Source organism: Choloepus didactylus, chromosome 1, assembly GCF_015220235.1.
Source record: "Choloepus didactylus isolate mChoDid1 chromosome 1, mChoDid1.pri, whole genome shotgun sequence".
Classification (NCBI taxonomy): domain Eukaryota; kingdom Metazoa; phylum Chordata; class Mammalia; order Pilosa; family Megalonychidae; genus Choloepus; species Choloepus didactylus.
The window spans coordinates 77,464,293-77,476,773 of NC_051307.1; the positions used below are offsets into that span (position 1 = coordinate 77,464,293).

Genomic DNA, 12,481 nt, shown 5'->3' on the forward strand with positions numbered 1-12,481 from the left:
AATACCCAGTAGTAAAAATAAAGCCAAAAATGTAAGGTTGTGTGTGGTCAGAAAAAAAGTGGTCAGTGTAGTTTAACTGGAGAAGTGTTCACGTAGGAGGGAGACCTCAAGCTGAACCCTGAAGCACCAGTGGGGTTTGGATGAGCAGATCTTTCTTCCTTTACACGTTTGTGTCTTCTTTGTATGTTGTGCAGGGTCTCTACTTTTCCTTCTAGATATGGACTCGGGGTATGGGCCCCTGTCCTATTCAGAGTCTGATCTGATCAATGCTAAGGAAAACAGGAGAAAGCTCTCAAAGTTCTCCCTTCTCTGCTCTCATTTCTGTTTCATTGCTTTAAAATAAGTTATTTGACAATGTTATTACATTGCTGGCAGCTTCATCCATAGACATCTTTATTTTATGATTAGAGATCATAGACCCTTCATGTCAGAAGGCGGTCCCTCACCTTATGTTTGGGAAGCCAAGGTCTGGAGAAGTAAAAGGACCAGTCCAAGGCCCTGTGGTTTGTAGCTGGCATAGCCTGGCTGCTGTATATCCATGTATGATGACCTGCCTCTGGCCGTGGCAGGCAACCCAGGTTGACTTCTGGGAATCTATAAGGAGTACGAGTGGACAGAGGAAGGGATGAATTGGGAGGGTTGACCACCAGATTCTAGAAGACTGTATGATGAGAATGATCACTCAAAGCATTGCAGCATGCCTTGCAAAGAGCCCTCTGTAGGAAAGTGGGAGTGTCTTGCATTCTCCACTGATCAATTTAACAGTTGGCAGAACCCAGGTACACTTGGACCAAGTGGCTTTCTTAGCTAAAGGAGCCAAGCTTAGAAAAGAACAGTCAGAAAAAAGTAAGCCAAGTCTTTTATCTGAAGTGTCCTGCAGAATCCCAGACACTCATCTGTCATCCTCGTCTGCCTCTACCCTTCCATCCCTGAGCATACTTGAAGCACCTGTCCCCCATGTTGGCTCCAAAAAAATCAGTGTTTGCACTAATTTCTAGTCAATGGTAGATTTCCTGACCTGTGTTTATCCTCTTCCTGTTGCCCTCATCTGTTATAAGTGAGAATTTATTCACAGCATAAAGGATTATTTATAGATGCTGGTATGAATGTAAAACGGAAACCACATTAAACCGTTGCTGCATAAATTGAAACTGCCCTTTGTGAACTCTGGCTATGTACATTTAACAACATTGTGGTTGGGGGTTTCCTGCTTGCATTTGTGAATTGAGAGAGTAATTGAAATGCTTGGCCTCAGTTTCTTCATCAAGAACAGGGATTCTTAAACTGAGGGGTTACATTCCTAACCCTTGAAAATGTCTACACATTGCATGTATGGTTATACTATGGCCATCTTCTGGGAAGAGGGTCCATAATGGTCATCAGAAATCCTGAAATCTTTGGAAAACAGGAACAGTGTTCTGTACTGACATGTAGGTATTTTGAAACACTCCCAAGTGGCTCTCCTACTCAAAAATAATTCCCCAAATAATATATTATGTATTATATATAATGTCTCTAAATTTCATTATAAGAACAACTTTCCTTGGGTAAGCCTTTATACCTAGTGTGTTCCTGGCTAAAATGCAAATGAGACAGGTAATACTTTTGCAGGTAAGGACCCAAACAAATATGACTTATGTGATGCTAAGAATATTGAAAACAACCAATTTCCACAGTGATACAATATTAATGTGAAAAATTCTGGCACAAAACACTAGTGATACCATGTTTCTGTTTCATTGGAAAGAATGGCTTCACAACCTCAGCAGTTTTTCTCCATTCATCATAAAAACTGTTTTGCTTGCTCTTTGATATTATTTATTTGGCATGTGTGACAGATGATTTATGTATGTTAGATATAATCCTCCCATTTATGAAAAAGAAAGCCAAACCTCCAAGTAATTTATGTACTCAAGGTAACAGAATGAGGAAAAAAATAGAACCTGGATTTAAGTCATTGGTTATCTGACTCCAATGTCCACAATCTTTCCCCTAAACCATGGTACTTCTGCAATATTCCCTGCTACCACATATGCATCCTTTTGAACATAAGTGAATCTTTACCAAGAGTCAAAGTTAGGGTTCTAAATTAAGGAATTCTGTTAAGAATAGGAATTTTTAAAATGCAATTTTATTGAGATTTCACATACCATACAATCATCCAAAGTGTACAATCAGTTGTTCACAGTGTCATATATAGTTGTGCATTCATTACCACAATCAATTTTTGAGCAGTTTAATTACTCCAAAAAATAAAAATAAGAATAAAAAGAAAAACAAAAGTAAAAAAGAACACCCAAAACATCCCATCCCTTCCTTCCCTCCATTATTCATTTACTTCTGGTCCCCATTTTTCTACTCATTTGTCCATACACTGGATAAAGGGAGTGTGAGACACAGTGTTTTCACAATCACACGGTCACACTATATAAGCTTTGTATAAGCTATATAGTTATATAAACATCTTCAAGAAAAGAGGATACTGGATTGCAGTTCAACAGTTTCAGGTATTTCCTTCTAGCTATTATTACACTAAAAATGAAAAAAGGATATCTATCTATGTAATGTATAAGAATAACCTCCAGAATGACCTCTTGACTCTATTTGAGATCTCTCAGCTACTGAAATTTTGTTTCATTTCTCTTCTCCCTTTTGGTCCAAGAAGGTTTTCTCAAGCCCATGAAGCCAGGGCCAAACTCATCCCCATGAGTTATGTTCCACATTGCCAGGGAGATTTATACCCCTGGGAGTCATGTCCCATGTAGAGGGGAGGGCAGTGAGTTTACCTGCAGAGTTGGCTTAGAGAGAGAGGCCACATCTGAGCAACAAAAGAGGTTCTCTAGGGGTGACTCTTACGCACAATTATAAGTAGGGTTAGTCTCTTTTGCAGTAACAAACTTAATAAGGGCAAGCCCAAGTAGGGCTTGGCCTGCTAAACTGGTAGTCCCCAGTACTTGCGAGAATATCAGGGATTTCCCAGGTTGAAAAGTTTAATATTTCCACATTTCCCCCCAGTCCCTCAAGGGGGCTTTGCAAATACTCTTTCTTCTCTGCCCAGATTACTCTGGGATGTATCAGGGCTTCATGCTAACCTATACAAACCAACCAGATCTCACTCCCTTTTCAAGTTTCCATGTAATTATGGTGTTTGAATAAACTGACCATACAAGTTAAATTATATAGTGTGCTACAGAAAATATAGATTTTCCACCAAATAAGCATCTCTTCCTCTGGTCTCACACAGAAGTTGAAGTTTTAAAACACAGTCAAAATATCATCCTTTACCCTTTAGTCTGATTTACCTTAGTCCTAACCAAGTCCATTTTGTTCATATCTCTAATTGAAGTCTGCTCTCTTTTACAGCTTCTTTAACATTTGCTGTATTGGGTAATGCTGGCATTCATAGCTGCCGAATTCTGCCTCTGAATCTCAGGTGTCACAAAGATACCCGAAGTTCCAGGGACTGACCAGGGTATAAACAAACAGCTCAGCATCTCAGAATTTAGAAACAACTGTTACAACTTATGAATAGATGTGACTGCTGTAAGAGTTTGCAATCTAGGAACCTTTACAATAAGCTTTCCCTGATAACCTATGCTTTCAGATTCAATTCGCAGAGTTCACACATGATAGTCCATATTAATGAGGTATTATACTGTTTGTCTTTTCTTTTCTGGCTTATTTCACTCAACATACTGACCTCAAGGTCCATTCATCTAGTTGCATACCTCACAACTTCATTCCTTCTTGCCTCCGCTCAATACGCCATTGTATGTACACAGATCACCATTCCGTTTACCAGTTGATGTACCCTTAGGCCACCTCCATCCATTGAAAATTGTGAATACTGCCACCATAAGCACCACTGTGCAAATGTCCATTCATGTCCGTGATCTCAGTTCTTCCAAGAATATACCCAATAACAGGGTTGCAGGACCATATGGCAACCCCATGCTTAGCTTCCTATGGAACCACCACACTGCCTTCCAGATGGGCTGCACCATTCTACTTCCTCACCAATGGTAATTAGGTACATCCTTCTCACCACACTTTCTGCAGCACTTGTATCCCTCTGTTTATTTTTTAAACAGTTTTATTCACACACCATACAATCCATCCTAAGTATACAATGATTCCTGGTATAATCACATGGTTATGCATTCACCACCACAATCTATATGAGGACATTTCCATTTAGTCCTCAAAGAGGTAGAGGAGAAAAAAAATGAAGAATAAAAAAATAAAACATGGAAGAGAAAATGAAACTAAAATAAAATACAATGAAAAGGTCACAACAGCAACAGCACCGAGAATCCCACACCACTCCCTTATATCCCCCTCTTTAAGACATTCAGCTTTGGTACATTGCTTTTGTTACAATTAATGGAAGCATATTACAATGTTACTGTTAACTACAGTCTCTAGTTTGTATTGATTGCATTTTCTCCCCTATACCTTCCAGCTTTCAACATCTTGCAAAGTTGACGTTCATTTGTTCTGCCTCACGCAAAAACATTCTTGTATTTGTACATTTAATCACCATCATTGACCACTCTAGGTTTTGTTAAGTTATACAACCCCAGTCTTTATCTTCTCTTTCCTTCTGGTGTCATACATGCCCCTAGCCTTCCTCTTTCAACTGTACTCACACTCGGCTTTGTTCAGTATACTTACAATATTGTGCTATCACATAGTATTGTGCTATCCATTTCTAGATCTATGCAATCAACCCTGTTTAACATTCTGTACTCCTTCAGCATCAAATGGCCAATCTCTACATCCTTTCTATCCCCTGATAACCTGTATTCTCAATGCTAACTCTCAAAGTTTGCTCATTAATGTTACTTTGTATTAGTGAGACCACAGAGTGTTTGTCCTTTTGTTTCTGTCTAATTTCACTCAACATAATTTCTACTGTCTACAGTTTTGTCTTTCAGATTTTATATGTCATCTCTTGTTTCATTTGTCTTCATCTCTACACTCTTCTCCAAACCTCTCTCTCTTGTCTTAAGAATAGGAATTTGGCAGAGGACAAGACACAAAAATGTGACTGACTCTTGCTGAAGACTGTCAGCTGGCTGAAGTCTCAACAAACCTGAGTTGACACATCAAACATCAAACCACTGTGTTTATCCTTATTAGGTTCTTAGCACATTTAAAATAAAGTTATTTAGCTTTTTTTTAGCTAAGATAACAAAACATGAATTAAACATATAATGCATGTACTGCTTATCTCAACAAACCTAATGTTATTTTAACATCCCTAAATTAGGTCAGTGGCCATGAATTACATACAATAGTAATTTGAGAACAGAGGTCTGAACATAGAAACATTCTAATTTGCTAATTGTTTTCACCTGACTCATATCACATGTGGTTTAATATTTCCTTACCATGTTATTGGCACCAGATCTTATGAGTTCATATCCGTAACCTCAAAATTTCTATTTGTTTAAGTTTAGCTTTGGGTATGATCATTTAGGGCAGGGGCCTCAAAACTTTTTTCTGTAAAGGGCCAAATAATAAATAGTTTATGTCTTCGTAGGCCCTAATATCTCTTTTACAACTCATCAACTCTCCCATGGTTGAGTAGCCACAGAGAGTAGATAAACAAATGAGCATGGCTATGTTCCAATAAGACTTTATTTATCAAAACAGATGGTGGGCCAGATTTGGCCTGTGGGCCATAGTTTGCTGACATCTGGTTTAGAGGATAGACATTAATTCTAAGAAAGCTGAAGGAAAGGTGAGGGAAAATAAATAATCAGGACATGAAGAGGAATGCTTACTAGAGAAGGTGTGTGTGTGTATGTGTGTGTGTGTGTGTGTTGTTTTCCCACACAGTCATTTTATCTGTACTTTATACATAACACTATTTAATATATAACTATATCATATGATTGAAGTTCTTATATGTAATATATGGGAAGAGCATTGAATTGGAAGCCAGGATATCTCAGTTGCAGTTCAAGGTCTGCCACTAATTTGCAGTGTAACATTGGGCAAATTACACTCTCTGAGCCAAAAGAAAAATGGGATTAGAGGATCATCTTGAAAGGTCCCTCTACTTCATCATTCTTTGATGCTAGGCTTTTACCTACTGAAATTTCTAGGAAGAAATGTAAAGTTATAAAAATTAATATATGGTTAAAATTATGACAAGAACCTGGTCTGGAACCTCCTGATTCAACTCCCATAATCAATCTGGGTTCAATGAGTCAAAGGACAGTCACATGGAAGGACACTGCTTGGAAGTTTGGAGTGAGAGGGAGGCCACAGGCTCCCATCTTGGGGCTGAGCTGAAAGGCCACAAGTGAAGAGCCAGACCACAGTGGAAGAAGTGGACTCGTACTTGGGTACACTTAGCATTATGGATCAAGATTCCTAGTGACGTCATGGGACAATTTTGTTAACATTGCATAGTAAGAATCGGAAGAGAAGAGACAGTAGGGCACTGAGAGCCCTTCCTACTGCTGAGAAGAGCAATCCATTTCCTAAACTACTTAGAGCCAAAGACGGTAGCTGCCATCTCAAATAGTGGTATTCACTGTTTGAGTTGATCTTTGGATGCAGGATGCTGAATGGGATCTAAGGGGCCCACTGGTTTGTAAACCATGCTCTGCAGAGACCTCTGTGGAAGGTAAGCTGGAAGGGCTCTGTGCTCCAAGTCTGTTTCAATCAGAATCCCCCCAGCCACCCACTTTTATTTGCTTCACAGTTGGGTTGACCGCTGTGAAACAAATGTTGGTCCAACCACTTCATTATAAATAGGAAAACTGAGTCTGAGAAGGGGCCATAAATAGACACGGCGGTTGCAGTGAGTGAGGGGTGATTCCACTGGGCGTGAGCAGTTCATATTCTGCTTCTGGGGAAGGTGGCAGCCTAGAGGTGGAAGGCACACGGAGAAGTGAATACTCAGTCTCAGTTCCTCCCCAGGACTCTCTGGGCCTCTCAGCATGGGGGAAAACGTTCTCATAGTCCCCTTCAGCTGAGTTCCCTGACGGCCTTCTCGTGAGGACTCTGTGATTGATGAGGGTGTAGCACAGTTCCTCCGAGGAAGTCTGCTCAGCATTTTCCTGCTAGTCAAAAGGACACTGATGATCATTAAGGTTTGACCCCATTGCCTTCCCGCTACACCTAAACCTCCACACAGGACTGACCCTGGGTAAAATCTGTCTTCCATGACCACCATCTTGGCCTCCCCTCCTTTTTTTGGCCATTTTTCCTAAATGGCTGCTCCCATCCCAACTACTAGTCAGGGAGCCAGTGTTCTCATGCTGCCCAGAGCTCACAGCCTACCCTGTGTGTCCCCTCTGCCCCATGCTCCAGAGTGACCTCCAACTACCCCAAATGATTCCTACTGTCTCCAGGCCCTGTGGACAGTCGTTAGAGAATGATCTGGTGACATCTCAATTAACCATTCATTCTAAAGATATTTGCATTTTTAAAAAGGGAAACAACACAAGGGAGGGTCTCACTCCCTTGGTGGAATCTCAGGAGACAAAAAGTGAAGCAGCTAAGTGAAGAGGAAAGGATATGGATTTTGGAGTGAGACTTGGTTTTGAATTCTGGCTCTGCCTTCTTGTCAGCTGTCTGACCTTGGGTAAATCATTTAACCTATCAGTTTTCTCATCTGTAAAATGGGAAGGTAATAGTAGTACCAGTTTTATATGGTTGTTGTGGTAGTTACATGAGAAAATACATGTAAAGCGCTCAATATACCGCCTGGCATAAACTAAGTGCCCAATAAATGTTCGTTCCTTTCAATAAGCTGTACAAAGACGGTGGCTGCTGCTTTGACCTCCAGGCCCTGCACATGGTCCCTGGGTCCCAAGCATGGACATTTGACATCTTTCTTCTATGTTAAGGTCAGAAGGGGTCTGGGAGCTAGCTTCTCCTGCCCTCTGGGGTATTTGCATTTCTACCATCATTTCAGAAAGACTCATTACCTGGATGGGAGCAGATGACATCCCTTCATCTGGAGAAAGAAAAAACACTCAATGAATTTCAGGTCATGGGGAGATTTGAGGGGACAGGAGGAAGGGGGGCTGGAATATAAGCAACCAGAGAGCTAAGGAAAAGCCGGAGTAGCCCCCATCAGGCCATCCTGATCGATAGCAAGTCTCTGGAGAGTGACAGGGACACATAAGCAAGAAAGAGCCAGAGCTGTACTGAGGCTGAGAGGCTGAGGTGGGGAGACACACTCGTGGGTCTTTGGATAAGAAATAACACGTCCATTCCTCCCTCATTCCTTCCCTCCCTCTCTCTCTTCCTTCTTCCTTCATTTTAAACCCACCCTGTACCAGGCACTTGGGGGACAAAGAGGAATCCAAGCAGTCTCTGATTTCAAGGGGCTCACAGACTAGCAGACAAGAGGTTATGAGAGATTCACAAGGCAGAGAGGAGAGAGATCACTTCAACCCAGGTGAGAAGGGATGGTGCTTGTGTAGGATCGGTGGCCAAGGAAAGCTTTACACAGGAAGACACTCTTAAGCTGTGCATTCCTTTTCTTGTACTGCTGGCAGATTTTTCAAAATCCAATTTACTTAAAATCTACTGGCCCTGGCCACTAAGCAAAGAAGCAAACTGACACACTTGCTAGCCCCTTGCAAACATGACAGCTGGATAAGTACACATGTGCTCTCCCATGAAAGCCTCATGCTATTGCCCTACACAGGGGGCAGGTGTGTCCATGCAGGCCACTGTGTCATATGTGAGAGTACATCCCCTCATCAAGGACATCAGAGGTTCATACGTCTGCACAAGCTCCCAGGGTCATTCAGGACTTCCCAGATTATCACTACCAAAGAAAGGGTCTGCGGGGTCTCAACATTAAGCATCTTATTTCTACCATGTTTTGCTCTGATTGTGTTTGAGGTTTCCTGGAACCTACAATTTCCCTAAGTGAAATGGCAAGGGGTGGGATGGCTATGTTATTCATTTACACACCCTAAGAGACTAGTTTTGAAGATTCAAAGAGAATGAACTAGGCTTCCTCTTTAAACTCAGGAAAGCAAAGGCAAAACTGCATTGTCTTCCTAAGAATTGCAGTGGCCTGTCATCAAGCCTATGCTTTCTTATTCTGTATCTTACATATGCAGCTATTCACTACCCTTCCTCTAGAATTTTCTTTCTTACTTCAACACTGTTCTGTCACTGGAGACTATTGTACTAGCCTCCTAAATGGTCTTCAGACATCTGCTCTTGCATTCCCTGCTACAGTTTGTTCTCCACATTGCAACTGGGGTGATCTCTTTAGCACAGATCTGATCATACCTGCCCCTGTTTAAAGAATTTCAGTACTTCCTGTAGTTCTTCAAAACAAAGACCCAAATCCTTAACGTAGCCACAAGGCTCTTCCTCTCTCCCCATCTCCCTGGCCTCCTCACAGTTCCTAATGGTGCTTGACCATCTCACTTTTCATCCCTCAGATCTCAGGGACCAACTAAGGGATATGAGATCACAGTCTAGTGGAGAAAAAGGGATGCAATTGGCTAAATTGCAGCAAAATGTGTTAAGTAGGCCCAAGTGACTATGGGGGCAGAGAGTAGAGGCAGTTTGGAAATGTAATTCTATCAAAAGTGAAAATGTTGGGAAATCAATTTCTTACCTTCCTTTTGGGAATGTTGTCTCTCTTTAAAAATATGTATTCTTTTCCTGTAAAACAAAAGGAAAATAAGTTGGTTGCATCAATATTCAGAAACCTTTAAAGAAAATAATTACACTACCTGATAAAAACTTATTTTTAACACTTCAATTTGTGTTACCATCTCTTTCAGCATAAAGAAATTAGAGGATAGAAAAGAAGGAAATTGAAGGATGAGACCAAGTAGAAATCAATTTCTTTGTATTCCTTCCTCTTTCTCTCCCTCACTCTTGCTTTCTCTCTTTTCCTTTTCTAAGTCTGACATGGAATTGATTTATAAATGGAGAACTGTGGTGTCATTATAGGCAACATAGTTTTGCAGATTTTTTTGTTCTGACAAAATAGCAATTTCTTTTATACCATGCGAATGAAGGAGCCAAGATTTTTTTTCCAATCCCAATCTATGATCTCCTAAAGAAAATAACAAACAAACATCTCTTGCATGAGCACAGAGGAAACTCCACCTATAGATGATCTAGGAAAACACACTGTAGATAAAATGGAAGGCATTATCATCTGTAGGAAGGGTGACCATATGCCCAGTTTGCTCAGATGGTACTGGTTAATGACAGTTATCAATCACCACGCGGCTGTTAACTATTTTTAGCATCCCCATTCACTCTCAGAGGTGTCCTAGTTTGGGTGATAAACTATGTGATCACCCCAGCAATAAGTCCTCGGTGCAAGTGACAGAGATGTGGGGACTCTGGGATTTACAGTGTGACTCAGGGGTCTGTCTCCACACCAGTAGCCAGTTTCATCCTTGCTTCTGAGGCTTCCCTGTCTGAGAGAGGGCACTACCCTTGACACCACTGTTCCTGTTTTCCACCAGACTTGAGGGGGCTGCTTCCTGGATCGACTCTCAGGTGACTGTGTCTGGAGAAGCGACAGGCCTCGGCCTGCAGGGAATTCACAGAGATATCTTCAGGTAACTGAGAGCAACACCACATTGAAACCACAATTAGGGAAATAACTCCTGCAAGCAACTCTCCACTCACCACGGAAGGCAGAAACACCTTTCAGCGATGTGGCAATCCCAGCATCTAAAATATCCAAGAGACGACATAAATCACCAGGTTGTTTTCGGCAGCTTTGTCATTTCTGTGGAAAACACCTTTTCCCCAAGAAAGCATTCATCCGAGGTGACTTGGACACATCTATCATACTGGAATGCTTTCATTGCACTGGCACATCAACTGGCCCTTTGGAAATATGAAGGTGACACTACCAACTCCTAATCACTACTTTCTCACTCACATCCTACCTGCATTTTGCTTTAATTTTCTTCTTAAGACAGTTTTTTTTTTTTTCCTTTTTGTTTCCAATCATACATCTAACACATACTGAGTCTTTCTATATACCAGAAAAAGTGCCAGGAACAGGGGGTTGAAATGTGAATAAGAAACAGTCTGTATATTTAAGGAGCTAATGTCTAGGCATAAAATTAAGAATTTATATTCCAGTAAAAGGGTGCTAGAGTTATTGGGTGAACAAAATGCTGTGAAGATCCAGGGAGGATACGTCTCAGACAACACTGATTCTCAGGGAAGGTCAGGCCATCAGATATTCCATGGAGCCCCCATCTCCTTTGGCTGGTGGCATTTCAGATCACCCTCTTTTCCTATGTCCCACCTCCCAGGGGAATGAACTGACACCTGGGACACCAAACCTAATCCTGTAAAGAGCCCCTGGCCAGCTCTCATTTCCCAAAACCCTTACCTTGTATCCTAGGGATTCCTTTTACTGGGGTATAACTCAATTTTACATGATGATAATGAGATGATCATCGAAGAAATGAGAATATGTTCCAAATTATTGAACTCTACTAAGTGTCAGGCTCCAAGTGCACATCACACACACAGAACCCTTCAAGGTATGCATTGCATTATTTTTCAATTAAAAATGAGGAAACTTAGGTTCAGAAAACTTAAGCCAATTTCTCTACCTCTTTAGATGATTTCTGCTTACCTGCTTGAAGGGAGTATGTACCAGATTAGACCTCATGGTGGCAGGAAGATTAGTATTTATTTTGATCTTAAAATAGCAACTAAAAGGGTGGTGTGTCTTTGAGCTCTTTGCAGAGCATGAAGGACTCAGGAGAGCAGCTACTCCCCGGGCCCTCAGAAAAATTTTTCCATTTCTTAGCTGGTAGCCTATTGCATAGACCTCTTTTGATAAAGTCCTTCTGCCCTTCAGCTGTTCTCTGCCAGCTGCTGATTGCCATGCTGGGAAGAAGGCAAACCTATAAGGGGTTTAACGTAGTAAACTTAATGCCTGTCAGGTTCCTTCCCAATCACCTAACTCCCACCCCAAAGAGCAGCTGTCTTTTTCTCTTTCTTGCCGTGTTGCTCCTTCCCCCATTCCATCACCCCCAGTTCCTCGTAGGAAGTTTGGACTCACCTGTATTCCCTCAACAGATGGTTCCCCATCTTCTCAGTCCCCTCGGCACCTTGCCTCCAGTCCCCTTTGACACTTCCTTCTCAGCCTGCTTTGTACTCTGAGAGGGCAGCCCCTGACTTGAAGAAGGGGCTGTGTTGCTCTGACCACCAGTGAGAGAGCCGAAAGGAGAAGGTTATCACTCTTCACAGGGAAGGAAGAACCCAGGGGGAGGAGATTACAGGTGTACGTATGCAGAACTTCCTAAAACGCCGGAGCCTGACAGGCTATTGGCCTTAACCAGAACTGACGGTCAATGACAGCTTTGAGCCTCTGGGGAATCCCAGATCCGCGATTACAGAAGGGCCATGGGATTTTATAGATGGGCCATGGGATTTCTCACTTCAGATACCTAAATTTATTAGGCACAAACCGCTTTGTCTTCTTAGAAATGTCAGA

General features: G+C 41.6%; 1 protein-coding gene across 2 annotated transcripts; it reads right to left on the minus strand.

Moving 5' to 3' along the window:
* Window positions 1-4,786: 4,786 nt before the first annotated feature.
* GCSAM (germinal center associated signaling and motility) lies at window positions 4,787-12,228 on the minus strand. 2 transcript variants are annotated; one of them, XM_037835350.1, is made up of 5 exons: window positions 12,047-12,228; window positions 10,645-10,689; window positions 9,611-9,657; window positions 7,950-7,978; window positions 4,787-7,076 (listed from the first exon to the last, which is right to left on the minus strand). In XM_037835350.1, exons 1-5 carry the CDS (start codon window positions 12,073-12,075, stop codon window positions 6,762-6,764), a joined length of 465 nt encoding a protein of 154 aa, XP_037691278.1. In that variant the 5' UTR covers window positions 12,076-12,228; the 3' UTR covers window positions 4,787-6,761. The 2 variants fall into 2 exon arrangements, with proteins under 2 accessions (XP_037691278.1, XP_037691273.1); XM_037835345.1 differs by having other exon boundaries at window positions 4,787-7,079.
* Between the last annotated feature and the right edge of the window lie 253 nt (window positions 12,229-12,481).